General features: G+C 57.0%; 1 protein-coding gene across 4 annotated transcripts; it reads right to left on the reverse strand.

Moving 5' to 3' along the window:
* Positions 1-8,944: 8,944 nt before the first annotated feature.
* LGALS3BP (galectin 3 binding protein) lies at positions 8,945-17,486 on the reverse strand. 4 transcript variants are annotated; one of them, XM_005585147.4, is made up of 6 exons: positions 17,354-17,486; positions 14,654-14,728; positions 13,507-13,698; positions 12,367-12,498; positions 10,646-10,898; positions 8,945-10,383 (listed from the first exon to the last, which is right to left on the reverse strand). In XM_005585147.4, the coding sequence occupies exons 2-6, from the start codon at positions 14,709-14,711 to the stop codon at positions 9,258-9,260; spliced, it is 1,761 nt and encodes a 586-aa protein (XP_005585204.3). In that variant the 5' UTR covers positions 14,712-14,728; positions 17,354-17,486; the 3' UTR covers positions 8,945-9,257. The 4 variants fall into 4 exon arrangements, with proteins under 4 accessions (XP_005585204.3, XP_045232504.2, XP_015294404.3 ...); XM_045376569.2 differs by having other exon boundaries at positions 17,329-17,486; XM_015438918.3 differs by having other exon boundaries at positions 14,654-14,731; positions 17,329-17,486.
* Positions 17,487-17,740: the final 254 nt, after the last annotated feature.

Genomic DNA, 17,740 nt, shown 5'->3' on the forward strand with positions numbered 1-17,740 from the left:
CACAGCCAGAACCCAGTGTCCCCGGAGGGCAGTGGGCAAGTCTGTGTCAATTCCAGCCGGATTATTCCAAGTTCAGAGGTCTTCGTCTTCCTGGTTATGGCCAATTACAAATGGTCATAAATTCTTCACTGCACCCCTTATCAGGAGGTGGAGTTCATTTTCCACCTTTGGATCTATGCTGGCCTTGTGATGTGTGTGTCCAAGCCTGGACCTCAAGAAGCCTCGCCCGTTAGGCTGGGCGTGGTGGGTCACGCTTGTAATCCCAGCACTTCAGGAGGCCAAGGCAGGCGTATTGCTTGAGCTCAGGAGTTCAAGACCAGCCTAGGCAACATAGCGAGACCCCGTCTCCACAGAAAATTTAAAAATTAGCCAGGTGTGGTGGCGCGTGCCTGTAGTCCCAGCTACTCACGAGGCTGAGGGACTGAGATGGGAGGACTGCTTGAGCCCAGGAGGTCAAGGCTGCAGTGAGTCATATTTGGGCCAAAGCCATGATCACGCCACTTCAGCCTGGGCAACAGAGCGAGACTCTAAAAAAAAAAATTTTTTTTTTTTTTTTTTTTTTTTGAGACAGAGTCTCACTCTGTTGCCTAGGCTGGAGCGCAGTGGCGCTATCTCAGCTCGTTGCAACCTCTGCCTCCCAGGTTCAAGTGATTCTCCTGTCTCAGCCTCCCCAGTAGCTGGGATTACAGGCACGTGCCACCACGTGAGGCTAATTTTTGACAGGGTTTTACCATGTTGGTCAGGCTGGTCTCAAACTCCTGACCCCAAGTGATCTGCACACCTTGGCCTCCCAAAGGGCTGGGACTACAGGCGTGAGCCCCGCGCCCAACCAGAAAAAAAGAAAAAATAGGTTCTGCATTCCACATCATGGAACACTGCCACCATGGGACCAGGCCTGGGTTAGCGTCTACCAGAATGAGACCCTGTGGAGAGAGGGTCCCCACCTTCCCAGCTCTTCCAGCCGTCCCGGGTGAGGCCTCTGACATGAGTGAGCCCAGCCGACACCATGGGGAGCAAAGGCGAGCCCTCCCAGGTGAGCCCAGCTGAAATGACAACTCACAGGGTCAAGGCGGATGAATGGTTATTGTTTGATGGTTTTCAGCCACTGAGTTTTGGAGTAGTTTGTTACTTAGCAAAAGTTAACCGCGCGGCCACCTTACTTAATTCCCACTCAACTCCTAGCCTTCCTATCAATTCTGTGAGCTTATATTTTTTCCATAAATCTTTATCCTGTTTACGTTAACCAGAGGTGGTTTCTGTTGGTTGTAACTAAGAACACTGGCTGGTGTAAAAATTAGTGCGAGGCTGGCCGGGCGCGGCGGCTCACACCTGTAATCCCAGCACTTTAGGAGGCTGAGGTCAGGAATCAGGACCATCCTGGTTAATACAGTGAAACCCCATCTCTACTAAAAATACCAAAAAAAAAAAAAAATTAGCTGGGCATGGTGGCAGGTGCCTCTAGTCCCAGCTACTCGGGAGACCGAGGCAGGAGAATGGCGTGAACCTGGGAGGCAGAGCTTGCAGTGAGCCGAGATCGCGCCACGGCACTCCAGCCTGGGTGATAGAGTGAGACTCCATCTCAAAAAAAAAAAAAAAAAAAAAAAAAAATTAGTACAAGGCTGGGCACAGTGGCTCACACCTGTAATCGCAGCACCGTGGGAGGCTGAGGTGGGTGGATCACCTGAGGTCAGGAGTTTGAGACCAGCCTGGCCAACATGGTAAAACCCCGCCTACTAAAAATACAAAAATTAGCTGGGCGTGGTGGTGCACACCTGTAATCCCAGCTACTTGGGAGGCTGAGGCAGGAGAATCTCTTGAACCCAGGAGGCAGAGGTTGCTGTGAGGCAAGACTGTGCCACTGCACTCCAGCCTGGGCAACAAGGGCAAAATTCTGTCTCAAAAAAAAAAGTTCATAGGAGCTCACTCAAAATAACAACAACAAAAACCACCCTCTGAAAACACCACAATGCCCATCCTCTGTAGACTGGGTTGATAACCTGTAGCATAGTCAGGTAACGGGGTTCACTTCAGCTACAAAGAACAACGTGCATGAATCTCACAGGCATTGTGTGGAAGCCAAAAAGGCTGACATGACACTAAGGAGTGGGTACTTAGGTACAATTTCATTTACATGAAGTTTAAGAGCTGGAACAACTACTGGATGTCGACAGAAATCAGAATCAGTGGTTACAAGGTGGAGGTTCTGACCTAGAGAACCTTCTAGGGTGAGGGAAAGGCTCGGTGTCTCTATCCGAGGGGTGGTGCCAGCCGTGTTTACGTGTAACGCAACAATTCACTGAGCTCTACACTTCCACATGTGTGTGCATAATATACCAATAACATGGTTTTTAAAAATCTCACTGACAGGCAGGGTACCGTGGCTCACGCCTGTAATCCCAGCACTTTAGGAGGCCCATGCGGGAGGACTGCTTGAGCTGAGACATTTGAGACCAGCCTGGGCAAAATAGCAAGACCCCCATCTCTAGAAAAACTCAGAAATTAGCTGGGGATAGTGGCACACACCTGTGGCCCCAGCTACTCAGGAGGCTGAGGTGGAGGCTGAGGATCGCTTGAGCCCAGGAGGTCAAGGCTGCAGTGAGCTATGATCAGTCCATTGCACTCCAGCCCGGGTGACAGAGTGAGACACTGTCTCAAAAAAATAAAAATAATAGAGGAGCTCAGTCTCAGGAGAGACGACTGGGAAAAGTTTTGTCCTTTTCTGCTACCTTCTTCTTGCTGCCTGAAAGGCAGAAGTGATGGCTGGAATCTCAGCAGCCATTATAGATCATGAGGGTAGCCTTGAGAGTGGCAGGCATACAATAATGGAGGAAGTCTACCTCCCGAAAGGATGCCTTCTCCCTTTTATGTGACAGAAAATAAAGAAAAATGTCATATAGAGCCCTTGCTATGTTGGGTTTTCATGATAGGAAGCTGAAGCTAAAAATATGTAGTACAGGTGCATGCATGACAGATTCCGGCTTTGTGCGCTAGCTTGAGCAGCTGGGAGCGGTGCTAATTATCTTCTCAATTGCTTTGACTGAAAACTGGAGTCATGGATGGCCCATGAATTCCTCAGTGTGTTGTAGAGAAAGGAATCCAAGGCACCGAGGAGCCAGAAGCCGTGCCGTGTGTGCCGTGTGCAGTCAATTGCTGGCCTCGACTCTGGACAGACCCAGGAAGCTCTCCTCCCCCAAAGCCTGCTCAGGGAAATGTGCAGGGAAGGAGGAACCAGTCTCCTAGAACATTCCCTGCGGCTGCTCTGTGTAGGTCAGAGAGGCCCTCTGGACATGCTGCAATTGAAAGTGCTTCCTGATGGCCGTAAGGAGGAGGCAAACGGGACCAAAACAGGCAGGCAGCTTGCAAAACCCTCACATGATCTGTAGCATTAGAAAAACTCAAGCTCCGGGCCGGGCTCGGTGGCTCATGCCTGTAATCTCAAACACTCTGGGAGGCCGAGGCGGGTGGATCACCTGAGGTCAGGAGTTCAAGACCAGCCTGGCAACATTGTGAAACCCCATCTCTACTAAAAATTCAAAAAATTAGCCGGGTGTGGTGGTGTGTGCCAGTAGTCCCAGCTAGTCGGGAAACTGAGGCAGGAGAATCGCTTGAATCTGGTAGGTGGAGGTTGCAGTGAGCCTCTGCATTCCAGCCTGTAGGACAGAGTGAGACTCTGTCTCAAAAAAAAAAAAAAAAAAAAAAAAAAAAAGAGAGAGAAAGAAAAGCCCAAGATCCGGTGAACAGAGGCACCTTGCACTATCACGATAGAGTCCTAGCCTCTCACCCAATTCCTGGATCACCCAGAGCCGCTTCGAAGGAAGGGTGGTCAAATCTCTTACAGAAAGGACCCTGTAATAATATGACGAGGACTTACAGTACCAAGAATCCGCTCTCTGGCCTTCCCCAAAGAGGCTCTTGGCCATTAACCCGGCAACTGAGCTCCAGGGCAGGGGTTCGGCGGCTCTCCTGAGGACTTGGTGAGCAGCGTCTCCTGAGTTACACCAGATGAAGATGGTGCTGCCGCTGTTTCAGATGTGGCTGATTGGAGTAAATGAGCACAGCCCCGCACGTGGATGCAGCAGTTGCTGACGGCAGTTCCCTCCCCTTCTGTCTCCGTCTGTCTCTCTCTCCTGCGTCCACACACACACGTGTGCACACACATGCACACACACGTGTCCTGCCTCAGGAGCACACCGGCTGTCTCGTTCTGTCTGCTTCCTGCCAACTCCTCACGCTACAGTCGTCACACTGGACCAAAGTGAACACCAGTGGGTGCCCTATGTGTGTGGCCCTTGGTCCCTCAGAAACGGGCCCAATCTTGGCTCAATCTCTGTGGACTTCTGAGGGGCCACATGCCTTACTTGGGGAGTGGCTCCTGCCCCTTTACTAGAGACCCAAGTCTGGTGTCAGAGCACGAGGCCACCATCTGCTGGTGCAGCTGCCTTGCCTGTGGCCTTAAGATCCGTTAGGCCAGGGTGTGGGGCTTGAGATGCAGGAAGCTATGCTGACGGGCGTGAGGGGCCTCCGGCAGGCCCGCTGGAGGACCACCCAAGAGCGTCCAGCGGTTTGGAGCTGAGCAGGGCCCTCTTTGGCAGGGAGATTCACTCCTTCCAGCACAACCAGCTTTGGCCCAAACATTCGAGCGTGGGTCATGAGCTGCCCTCCATGAGCTGGAAGGACACAGGTGGGTGTGGCCCTCAGGAGTGCGAGCAGTCCCTGGAGACATGGGTGATTTGCATCTGTGCCAAGGCCACCTCCCCTCCACCCAGGGCACCTGGGGCCTCCCCTGGGGCCTGATGGGGCATTCCCTAATACCTGTGACAGAGGTGGGAGAAACGCAAACCTGTTTCAGATTGCACTGCAGGCTAATTCCAGGTGGGAGTGGCCTGTTGCCCGGCAGAAAGGGGACCTCGCTTTGGGCAGAGCCCTGAGTGGCCAATCTCAGTTTCCTTGTGGATGGAGGGAAGCCGGCCCGGGCCACATGACCTGTGGAAGCAGCTCAGGGTTTGGTCAGAGATGCCAGGGCTGGAGGGAGGAGGATGGAAGAATAAGTAGCCGTGAGCTTTGGGAAGAGGGCAGGGACCGGCGTCTTGGAATGGCCATGGAGGTGAGGATGCTTCTGTCCCGACTGTTCCCTGAAAGGCCCCACTGCAGTCCCATGCGGGGGCACCTACCCTGGGGTGTGGGGACAGGTGTCACCGAGTGTCACTCTGCGCCTCTCTAGCCTCCAGGGCCTGGTCTGCTGAGAGGTGGTCTGGGGGGAAGGAGGCTTTGCATGGGCTCACCACTGCCATGTCACCAAGGCTGATGGGAGCAGACCTGGTGCTCCTGGGCCCTCTCTCGGCATCTCGATGCCCATGGGGAGCTCCAGCTTGTGGCCGACCCCTTCCATTGGAGGAGGCAGCTGCTCGCTCCCCAGGAATCTACACTTATTCTGGATCTGAATGCCCCCATCCTATACGGCCCTCAGTGCCACCAGCCCTTCACTGACTGAACACCTTTCCCGCCCTGCTGGTCACCCACAGACAGGCAGATGACTCAGGAGCTACAGCCAGGCTGCGGGCTCATGGTCACATGTGCCACCCATCACACATTCAAGGGCTCATGAAACAGGAAGGCTGGGATGGAACCTCAGTGGATGGAACCTCAGGAGGTCAGTGAAGGGAAAAATGCAAGAGCCTGGCTCTGCGGACGTGCTGGCAGATGAGACAGTCCTGGAAGTCCCTGCCTCCAGATCCCCTAACACATCCTTTCCTTATTCCCTGTAGACAAGAAAATGCTGCCCTCCACCTGTGCATGCACCAGCTCACGGAGCCCATCTGCGGTTCTCCTTGTTCAGAATGCACAGGTGTGAGCCATGGGGTCCCAAGCAGGGCACCCATCACCCAGTGCAAAGGTTCTGCTTCTAGTCTCTGAAACCTGGGTTCTGTTTTTTTGTTTTGTTTTGTTTTGAGACGGAGTCTTGCTCTGTCGCCAGGCTGGAGTGCAGTGGCATGATCTCAGCTCACTGCAACCTCTGCCTCCTGGGTTCAAGCAATTTTCCTGCCTCAGCCTCTTGAGTAGCTGGGACTACAGGTGCGTGCCATCGCAACCAGCTAATTTTTGTATTGGGGGTTTTTCACCATGTTGGCCAGGATGGTCTCGATCTCTCGACCTCATGATCCATCCTCCTTGGCCTCCCAAAGTGCTGGGATTATAGGTGTGAGCCACTGCGCCCAGCCGCTGTAGGGGTTTTACACCCAAGAGAGGAACGTTTCCACCATGAGAGATCTCCACATTCCTTCCAATAGGCAGTGAAGATGGGGATTCCCCTCTGGGACCACAGTGCCTGTGGGTGAACAGGTGAAGAAAGCAGGAGCATTTTGGAGGCTGGGATGGTCGGTCCTGACTGTCCCAGGGAAACAGGGCAGCCGCTCAAAACTGCAAGCAGTACGGAAGTAATTTCTCACATTCCTGCCTCTCGCAGCTTCACACAGGGCTACAGCCTCCCTTGCAGGCAGGACCCACGGGGCTCAGAGTTCCCTGGCAGGAAGACTCCAGTTACCTTCCCTGGCCCTGAGATGCCGGGGAGCGCAGAGCGGAAGAGAAGAGAGCTGCTGTGGTCCTGGGACTGACTCGAGAAACCGAGGCTGTGATTCTGGTCTTTGCCACGTCTGCCACACCTCTACCCTGACATCGCTTTTTCCTTCTTCTTCCTGAGCTCTTTGTGGTTCATCCCCAACAGTGATCTCGGCGGTGGTCCACGGTGCAACGTGGCCCTTTGGTTGCTAAAATGTCAATAGGATCAAAATAGAAGTGGAGGAGGTAGGTCGGGCAGACTGGCTCATCCCTGCAATCCCAGAACTCTGGGAGGCCGAGGTGAGCAAAGTGCTTGAGCCCAGGAGTTCGAGACCAGCTTGGGCAACATGGCAAAACCCCGACTCTACTAAAAATACAAAAAAAGAAAAAAAAGAAGAAAAACATTTAGCCAGACCTGCTGGTGCACATCTGTAGTCCCAGGTACTCTGTAGTCCCAGAGGCTGAGGCAGGAGAATTGCCTGGGCCCAGGAGGCAGAGTTTGCAGTGAGCCAAGATCGCGTCACTGCACTCCAGCCTGGGCAACAGAGTAAGACCCTGCCTCAAAACAAACAAAAAACATGTGGAAGAGGAGGGGATGTCCTGCCAGGATGGTGGAGCTGGGTTGGACGCAGGATCTGGAGGTTGGGGGTGGGGAGAGCAGGGGTCTCCCTCCAGCACAGGGAGCAGCTGCCTTCGCAGGCAGGAGGTTTTGTGAGCCTGCTTTTGTTCCTTGCAGCACCCGTGGGGAGAGGGTGGGTGGGGGGTCTGCCGCCGTCTTAGCTGTTCAGCATCTGAACCTCCCTCCCATTAGGGGAGCCCTGTGCCACCTCCTATTCCAGAGGCCACACTCTTGTCCTCCCAGACCCTGGCACAGCAGCAGGTGCCAGCTTGAGCTTGGCCCAGCAGCTGCCTCCCTGGGGACTCTGTGCCTGCAACGGGCCATGGAGAAGCAGGGGCAGTTCCGAATTCCTGCTGGTGGTGAGCGACGTTCTGTGCCCAGAACCTGCTGTGGCATTGTCACGAATGCCCCCGCCTCCCCGGCATCCAGCGGGTCCTCCAGCCTCCCCTGAGACTCTGTGGTTCCCAGGATCTTCCAGCGCACCTCTCCGCGACCTCACTCAGCCCAGGGAGGTGTCTTTTATTTGTAGTCAAGCACCTGTTGGTGGGTATTGACATTGTTGCCAATTTTTCACTCTTACAAGGCTGAGATGAGAATCTCTGTCCCCTGTCCCCGTGGTCAAGGATTTCCAGAGCGAAGCTTCCTAACTCCTGCTGTTCATTCTCCCTCCTCCCAGCTTCCACAGTCTGCTGTGTGCTGCTCTCCACGACCCAGCCCGGTCACGTCTTCCAGAGACCCGATCGCCCCGCCAGAGGTGCAGCCCTGACCTTGCTGCCTCAGCATCCTTCCCTTCCCGTCGGACATGAGCAGGAGGTAGTGCTCACAAAAGCACACCCACCTATAGGCTGGGTGCGATGGCTCACACCTGGAATCCCAACACTTTGGGAGGCCGAGGTGGGTGGATCACCTGAGGTCAAGAGTTCAAGACCAGCCTGGCCCACATGGTGAAACCCCATCTCTACAAAAATACAAAAGTTACCCGGGCATGATGGCGGGTGCCTGTAGTCCCAGATGCTCAGGAGGCTGAGGCGGGAGAAGCGCTTGAAACCGGGAAGTGGAGGTTGCAGTGAGCCAAGATCGCACCACTACGCCCCAGCCTGGGCGACAGAACAAGATTCCGTCTTGGCCGGGCGTGGTGGCTCAAGCCTGTAATCCCAGCACTTTGGGAGGCCAAGATGGGCGGATCACGAGGTCAGGAGATCGAGACCATCCTGGCTAACACAGTGAAACCACGTCTCTACTAAAAAATACAAAAAACTAGCCGGGCGAGGTGGCGGGCGCCTGTAGTCCCAGCTACTCGGGAGGCTGAGGCAGGAGAATGGTGTAAACCCGGGAGGCAGAGCTTGCAGTGAGCTGAGATCCGGCCACTGCACTCCAGCCTGGGCGACAGAGCGAGACTCCGTCTCAAAAAAAAAAAAAAAAAAAAAAAACAGATTCCGTCTCAAAAATAAATAAATAAAATAAAATAAAGCACACCCATCCAGATAAGGGGTGAGGGCACCCGTCACAGCCAGACTTTCATGAACACACACACGCCTATGCCCACACAATCACACACCCACGTGCACGTGTGCAGTGACGCGCACCCTCCTGCTCGTGTCCCACTGTGTCATTGCTCCGGGCTGGGAGGTGTGCTTCCTGTTCCATCTTCCCCGCTAGCCAGTAGCTTCACAAGGACAGGGACTCTGCCTCATTCCCTGCCCCCCAGAGCCTGGCACACCTGATGTCTAAACACGGTATAGACCCAACAACACTTTCTGTACAAACAAATGTAGGAACCACAATGTCATTTTAATGACCTCAGACCAGTGACAAGGGCAGACTGACCAGGGGCTGTGGGGGGACCCCAGAGCGACCTCGAGGACGCCCTGGTGCTTACCACCTGGAACCTGGTGAGGCAGTGGGAGAACTCCTGGCGGACACGAGTGGAAGTCTTCTTGAAGCTGAGAGCTCAGGGGAGTAGGGGGACATCTGGTGGACGGTTGTTGATGATTGTTGCAGAGAAGAAGGAAGCCAAGGAGGGGAGCCTGCAGTGAGGGCGTCCTGGGGTTCTCGGGTTCTTACCACCCTTGGGCCACGCCATCTAGTCCACACCCGAGGAATTGGTCAGGTAGAAGGGGCGGATGACCGTGCGGAAACTGTTGAAGTGCCCTGCTGGGCAGGGGAAGAAGGAGGTGCTCTTGGAGCTGTTGGTGTCCAGGGCACTGGGAATCGCAGCCTTCCGGCCCTCGAAATCGGTGGCGTCTGCCACAAAGAGCCCTTCGCAGAGCATCAGGGCTTTGTTTTCGTAGGCAATGCTGCGATCTGAGCCGCCAGACTTGGTGAGGCCCAGGATGGGGAGCTCGTCGGAGGAGCAGGAGAAGCCGTAGTTCCAGCAGCTCTGAATGGTGGGGAGGTAGACCAGGGACCAGGACACCCTCTTGTCCTGGAAGAGGAAGCTGGGGTGTTGTGGGGTCTGGAAGGACTGGTAGGGGTAGTATCTGTAGTCAGAGGGGGCTTGGAAGTAATTAGAATATTTGACCAAAGGTCCCTGTCTGGACTGATAGACCAGCTGTGACTTCCGTGCACTCCAGGAACTGTCCGTCACAGAGGCGCTCCAGGTGGGCGAGGTGTAAATCCGGGGCTTGTAGGCATCTTCGGTGAGGTTCAGGCCTTTGTACCGGGCCAGCAACTGGAAAGGCACAGTGTGGAATTCCAGGGCCTGCAGAGTCTTCCTCTGGAACAGGGCCTTGTGGCTCCAGTACAGGGTCAGATTGAACTGTAGCTCAAAGAGCTCCTCAGGGAGCATCATAGGGAAGCGGACCTTCTCCACCAAGCCCTCCACCTCCTCATGGGAGGCGCGCTCCCCCCAGCTCCAGGTGTCCACGGCCTTCAGTAGGGCCAGCTCGCTGGGCACCACCAGGTCGCTCCTGGGCAGCAGCAGCTGGAGCACGTCTGTGGGGACACTGGGCCAGGCCTCGGCCTGTGTCAGGGCCTCGAAGTTCCAGGCCAGGAACTGCAGGCAGAGCTTCTCCAGCAGGGTGTCCCCTGTGGCTAGTGCATAGGCATACAGGTCCAGGGGCGTCTGGAACGAGGGGTCCTGGGGGAGGAGGATGGCAAAGAGGCTTGCACAGTAGCCCTGCAGCTGCTTGGCCCCATAGGCAGACGCCAGCTTGTGGAAGCACTTGACCGACGACAGGGCGATGTCGATCCTTCGGGAGTAGAAGTACCTGGGGAGAAAGAGGGAGAGTGGATGCCGGCCCCACAGGACAGCAGGGGAGCCCTGAGCCTGCCTGTCCAACACAGCCACCCGAGTGTGCACAGCGTGGGAGCGAGCATGCGTGTGTGTGCAACTGCGCGAGCGCACGTGTGACAACGGTACATGTGCATGCAAGAGTGTGTGCAGGTGTGCGTGTGTGTGGGTGTGCTTTTGAAGCAGGGAGGAGGACAAAGCCCCTGGCAGCCCCAGAGCCTGAGGACGAGACGGCTCACCTGAGAAAGTCCCTGACCATGGGCACACACTCGGCATCCACACTCATGGTGACATTGCTGCCTGGCTCCTTCCACAGGGCCTGGGCCTCCAGGTTGGCAGTCAGGATGATCGTGTGGCCACAGAAGCCCAGGGCGTCCTCGCCCTGCACACTCACACTGATGGACAGGTCGCAGCCCTGCTGGCTGTCAAAAATCTGGCCAAGGACTTCCGAGAGCTCCCTGGAGAGGTCCAGGGTGTGGGTGCTCCTGGTTTCTAAGAAGGGGCGGGAGGGAAGCAGGCTACGTTAGGAGCCGGGACGCTGCCACTCTCTGGGGGCAGCGTCTTCATCTGAAAGTGGGGGGTTCGTGGCTGCCTCATCCACTCTGGAAGGCTCCTGGGAAGATAAGGGACAGGAGAGACCGAAAGTGTCGGATCCCTGGGCCGTGAGGCCCCACCCCTTCCAGCCCTGGGGAACAAGAGCAGCTGGGACCTGGCCAAGCCTGTCCAGGCCCCCGCTTTAGGCCCTCTGCTCTGTGCTGCTCCCCCGATTCAGGCAGCAGCTCTGCAGGGAGACTTGGTGGTGCTGACTCTGGAGCCCCACTCCCCAGCCTCAGTCATCAACCACCACTGACACTGCCCTTCTCAAACCAAAACCACTGCCTGCTTAGATGGCCTGAAAAGTGAGGGTCCTGTGGCAACCCCATTTTAGAACTCTGGGGGTCCTCGAGCAGCCTCCTGTGGGGGACAAGACCTGCAGAAGTCATGGGAGGCTCCCGGGTCAGGGGTCCGTGTGCTGTACCCTCCCCCCTTCTTTGAGCCCCTCTCAAAGCCTAACTCAAAACGAAATCCCATAGTTTTTTCTTTGTCACAAATATAATAGGTTTGAAGTAACCATGACCTTTCAACCAGGTGGGCTTGCCCTGGGCCTCCTAAAACCTGAACCACTGCAGGACCCCCAGCTGCCTCCCACCTGCACGCCTCACCACAGCTCTCCTGCCCCAGGAGCTTTTGCCCGGCACCCACAGCCCCGCATGCTCCGCCTGGCCTCCCCCGGCCCCCGACAGCCCCATGGCATCTCGTGGGCTTCCCGCACTGTGAGTCCAGGCTTGGCTCCAGTCATTTGTCCATCCCATGTGGGCACAGGGGCTCCCTGGGATTCGACCCCTCCTGCCTTAGGGGCCTCCAGCTCCTGGCAAAGGGCGGTAGGCAGGAAGTACCCAGGCTGTCCTGTGCAAGCCCAGGAAGAACCACCTTGGCACGGAAGAAACACAAGAAACTCAGATCCAGGGGCTCCAACCCATAGAGCAGCCTGGGTTCCCTCCACACCGGGCTGGGTTGGGGGAAGCTGGCTGGGGCGGCGAGTGGTCGGGCCTCCCTCCGCCAGGACGGGCTTGAGCCTGTCGCATGCTGTGAAGTGTGTTTCCGAGCGGGCGCTGGCACTTCAGGTCGGGCTGCAGCCAGGTGTCCTGCTCACTGAGACTGTGGCTCCCTGCCCCACACTCGGGTTCCGCATGGAGACTTGGTGGTTCTGGGCGTTTCTCCAGAAGGGGCTGGGGAGGAGTCCAGGACTGTGGGACTGGGAGCTGGTGGGCTCTTTGGACGTCCGGGACTCTCCATGCGGAGTGGGCAGGTGGTAGTGGAAGGAACCTTTGTGTGCTTCGTGTGTGGGGGGGTGGTGCCGGGAGGGGCAGGGGCCACGGGACCCCAGGGCACGCTGGGGCCTCCGCAGGGAAGTGCTCACCATTGGTGCAGACCACACCAGCGTCTCTCTCGTGCCTGCAGTTGCTCTTCAGCCAGCCCAGGGACTTGCAGTCGGCCAGCGAGGCCTCGGTTCCCATGCACTGGACCTCGTCCAGCATGATGGGGCCTGATCCTGTGGACACAGCAGATGGCAGGGCTAGGGGTGTGATGACTGCACCTAGGAGTCCCACAGCGAGACTCAGCCCTTTGTTCCGCGCCCCAGCCGTGCGGGTCCGTCTGCGTACAGGTCCTTCACCGGCGAACCACGGTGGATATTCCAGCAAGGGCTGGGTTTGTGATTGCAACGTCAGGCCATAAACTTAGCCTTCATGCTTACAAAGCTTACTGGCTCCTGCAGCAACATCACGTTCATGTACAGTAATTGCGTGCCTGTCCCTGCAACATCAGGCGCACATACTGTATTTGTGTGACTATCCCTGCTGCAAAATAGTTGGTGGATTGTTTCTCTTTTTTTTCCAGAATTGCAACTGCTGTGTTAGTGGAAATCTTCCTGCATACAGACTTTTCTTTTGAGGGGAAATTGTTTCAAGAGGATAAACTCCTGGAGTGGAGTTTCTGGGCCGGAGGGAACAAGCCCAGCCCAGCTCTTGAACCTGCCCAAGCACCTGCCACCGTCACCGGCCAAGTGTGGGTGACGCAGTCCCACCGGAACTTGATCCACAGGGCTTCAGCGCCATCAAAAGTGTTTGCTCTTAGGCCGGGTGTGGTCATCCCAGCACTTCGGGAGGCTGAGGCGGGCGGATCACTTGACACCAGAAGTTCAAGATCAACCTGGCCAACATGGTGAAACCCCTTCTCTACTAAAAAATACAAAAGTCAGCCGGGCATGGTGGCAAGTACCTGCAATCCCAGCTACTCAGAAGGCTGAGGCAGGAGAATCGCTTGAACTCAGGAGGCCGAGGTTGCAGTGAGCCGGGATCGTGCCACTACACTCCAGCCTGGGTGACAGAGCAAGACTCCGTTTAAAAAAAAAAATTGTTTGTTTGCTCTTGCTAAATTAATAGTAATCCAATTTGCATGTCTTTGAAACCTGACTGTCTCATCTTCGGGAATTTGCCCTGCCTGGGAGCTGGCTGTGCTGTGGGTCTCGGCCTTGGAGGACGGGGACAGCAGGCCCTACCTTGCCCGAAGGCAGCTCTGCCCAGAGCCTGGGTGGCGTTCTCAAAGCCCAGGGCCCGGCAGACGACGCTGGCATCAGTCAGGTCCCACAGGTTGTCACACACAGTGCCCCACTGGCCTCTGTAGAAGATCTCCACGCGGCCCTGGTTGGTGGCGCCCCCATCGGCCAGCCGCATGTCACCATCGTTCATGCCTGCAGGCAGAGACGAGCGAGGGCCAGGCTGGGGCCTGCGGTACCCACCGCCCGCACCTCCAGGACCCATGCTGTCCTGGGTCTCCCCTGCTGAGCTTCTTTTCCAGGGTTTCAAGGTCCCCTGGCCTCTCCATGAGGGAGGAGTGGAAGATACATACAGCCCCCTGCCCCACGGAGGCTAAACTCGCCTTTCCTTGTTTTAGGGGTCTCAGCCCTTCACTCCATAGACAGAACAGGGGCAGAGAAGCCCCAGGTTCTCAAGCACTGGGAATGGAGGTGGCAAGACCCCGGGGGAAGGATCGTGGGGGAATGGAGGCCCTGTGCTGACCCGCCCGAGGGTGTCTGCAGTTTGGGGGTGCTGGCCTGTGGGGGCGCAGGCCTAGGGACCCCTGGGAGCACAGACGGAATGTTTCCAGGGCAGAGAATGGGATTCCCACTCCACACGTCCTTCTGGGACTCAGCCTGCCGACACTCCAGCCCCTATAGGAGCTGACAGAGCCGGGCAGGAGCTGGGTGCCTGAATCTAGCTGGGGGCACATCTGGCTTCCGTGGGGCCCCCAGGATGAGCGTGAGCCTCCAGGGGCTCACAGTGCAAAGGATGTGAGGAAAAGCAGCCAGGACCCTCTGGAAGATTGACCTGCGTCCGAGGCCGTTGACTTCACCACAGCCCCGGTGACTGCTGGTTTGACCAGCTCCTCTGGTTCCCTCTGGACAGAATGGAGGACTCCTTAGTGTCCTCTCTATAACCTGCATCTCACCTGAGCCCAGGTGAGCCCCCTGGAACCTCCAAGCCACCATCACTTGGGATACCTGGTGCCGCAGGCAGGAGAGAAGACCTGGCTAACCGCTGGGCCCCGGGCCCCAGGCAGAGCATCTCCTTGAAGCTCTGCGCAGACCCAGGCTGCAGCAGCCTCACAGACTTTTGCTTTTGGCATTTCCCAGGGGCTCAGCTCACCTTGGGTCCCTGCGACCAGCAACCACACCCAGAAGAGCCTCGGAGGGGCCATGGCCATGCTTGGATGCCCAGATCCTGCTGCAGACAGAAGCGGCAGAGTGAGGCACGGGAGCCAGGTGGCCCGAAGCCCGGGGACCGGCCTGCCCATTAACCCTTCAGCCCGACCTGGGCTGTGTGGCAGGCGGGATCCCTCTCCTGCAGAGCCCACTGTGGTCCCAGTAAGTGTGATGGGTGCTATGGAAGCGCCCCACAGGGGCCCCTCACCTGGTCTGCAGCATGCTCCTGGAAGGATGTGTAAGACTTGGCTAGATGAAGGGGTGGGCTGGGGGTACCCCCTGGCAGTTAAGGACAGCAAGAATCGGTGACTAGAGGCAAGTGAGCTCATCTCAAAAAACCAGGCCCCGGGCAAGGCCGCCACATGGGCATGGGCGGGGAGGGTGGAGAGGGAGGAGGCCATGGGCACAGGCCCAGGTCGGGGGGCCGGGTGAGCCTGGTTAAGATCTGGGCCTTAATCTTCAGGCAACAGACCCCCGCAGGGACTGTCCCAGAGGCCTAAGCAGGCAAAGGCAGCCTGCAGAGTGGATGGGAGGGGACTCGTCAGGAGAGGCCACGGAGGCTGGGCCGGGGTGACAGATAAGCAGCAAGGAGACACATCGGGGCTCCATGGTGTTCGGATGGGGAAGATAGGGGAAAAGGGTCAGGGCTGCAGCCCAGGGTGGGCCATGCTGGGGGAAGAACGGGGAGGAAATGCTGAAGTATCCCCAAGACACTGACACTCAGGCTGCGGTTGGGGAGGTCCGGGTCTCCGCCTTCTGGCCTGGTGTTCTTGCCTCCGTGTAATTTCCACGCTTTTGTCTTCGCCTGCCTCCCTCCCCCACACCCCGCCAATGGAGAGACAGGTATGGCTTCTCTGGCTCGGTAAGAATCCTGTGACACTGTCCCCTCAGTTCAGCAAGCCAGGGGCAGGCCTCTGGGTGGCACTGCTGTGGGCACCGGCTGGGAGTCTGGGCCTGGTGACCTTGAGGCTGCTCAGAGGGGGCCTGGTGGACGGCTGCAATGGCATCGCCAGAGCTTGTTGGAAGTGCTGTCATGGCTGGCCTCGCCCTAGCCCCTCTGCATGGGAGTCTGCATGAACAAGCACCCTGGGAGCTGGGTGCCCTGGCTGGTGAGAGCTTTGCTCTGGGACTCACGCTCACTGGCACTGCGCAGCCACCCCTTATCAGGGCTCCCCAGGTACCACTGGAGGCCTTACCGTGACCTTGAGAACCACCTTAGTTACACCCCACCTTACAAGTGAAGAAGCTGACACCCAGAGAGGTAAATGGGCTCCACGTCCACAGCCATAGGCAGGGGGTCTGCTCGGTGGAGCCCACCTCTCCTCCCTGCGTCAATGTCAGTAGATGGCTAAAGACACCAGGGTGTGACTGCCTGTCCTGTGTGCTGGGGACTGTGCTTGTTTTAGCACTGAAGTTTCCCTGTGTCCTGGGAAACCCTCAGTCCCAGGCACGCCGGTATGGGTGGACGCCCTCTCCACTTCTGTACCCAGCCACTTCACTCCGCTGCAGCCACCAGGTTTGTCCGTCCTGGGAGAGTAACTCAGGGCCTTGGAAAAATGGCCAAGTGGCCAGGCGCGATGGCTCACGCCTGTAATCCTAGAACTTTGGGAGGCTGGGGCAGGTGTATCATTTGAGGTCAGGAGTTCGAGACCAGCCTGGCCAACATGGTGAAACCCCACCTCTACTAAAAATACAAAAGAAGAAGGAGAAGGGGAAGGAGAAGAAGGAGAAGAAGTTGGGCGTGGTGGTGCGCATCTGTAGTCCCAGCTACTCAGGAGGCTGAGGCAACAGAATTGCTTGAATCTGGCAGGCAGAGGTTGCAGTGAGCCATTGCACTACAGCCTGGGTGACAGAGCAAGACTCCGTCTCAAAAAAAAAAGTGGGCAACGAAGCACCTGGCAGGTGGCGTTCCGCCCTCTGGGTGGCAGCGGCTGGGACTTTTGCCTGATTCCTTCATACGGGGAGTTGAGACCCGGCTGCCTGTGTTGCCCCCTTCATGCAAATCAGAAAAAAAGGTGCTCTTCCTAGGAGTGGGTGCAGGCCTAGGCCAAATGCACAGGCCCGAGAGAGGCCAACCTGGATTCTAACCCACTCGCCCTCTGGCTGGTATCCTCGTGCCACCTGCCCAACTGCACACAGAGGTCCTGTGGGCCTGGGAGCAGCAATGACTGTTGCTGGGCTCAGGAGCCCTGGATCCCCAGCTCCAGGCCTATGTGCAAACAGGGAGGCATGACCCCCACTTGCCTGTGTAGAGAGAGGGGTGCCCTGGCCGGGCGCGATGGCTCACGCCTGTCATCCCAGCACTTTGGGAGGCCGAGGCGGGTAGATCACCAGAGGTCAGGAGTTTGAGACCAGGCTGGCCAACATGGCGAAACCCTGTCTCTACTAAAAATACAAAAATTAGCTGGACGTGGTGGTGCGTGCCTGTAATCCCAGCTACTTGGGAGGCTGAGGCAGGAGAATCGTTTGAACCCGGGAGGCGGAGGCTGCAGTGAGCTGAGATAGCATCACTGTACTCCAGCCTGAGTGACAGAGTGAGACCCTGTCACAAAAAACAAACAAACAAACAAAAAAAACAAAAAAAACAAAACAGAGAGAGAGAGAGAGAGAGGTGCCCACCTGGGAGCTGGAGGCAGCAGCTTACCTGGCTGGGGCAGCTGCGATGGCTGTGCTGCAGCCCCGTCACTTCCAGCCACAAGAGCCCTCTGCAGACTGTTCCTTTGACCCAGAAGCCTCTCCCAGGGTGGAGTGTGGTCAGGCTGATCCCAGGAAATGCTTCAGAAAAGTCTACTTTCGATTTCTAGAAACCACCTGACATCGATGTCTTCTGGGATTGGCTGCTGCGGATACTCCCCAGGGGCCCTCTCCTTCGTCTCAGCTCTGCCCGTGGGTATCAGTGCCGGGCTGGCAGAGGCCCAAGGCGGGAGTCTGGCTGGAGCAAGGCCCGCAAGAGGACTGACAGCCACACTCAGTCGGAAACGCCGCCAGGCTGGCCAGGGGCTGGTGTTTGGGGGACGGGAGGGGAAGCAGC

The sequence above is a fragment of the Macaca fascicularis genome, chromosome 16 (genome assembly GCF_037993035.2).
Source record: "Macaca fascicularis isolate 582-1 chromosome 16, T2T-MFA8v1.1".
Lineage (NCBI taxonomy): Eukaryota > Metazoa > Chordata > Mammalia > Primates > Cercopithecidae > Macaca > Macaca fascicularis.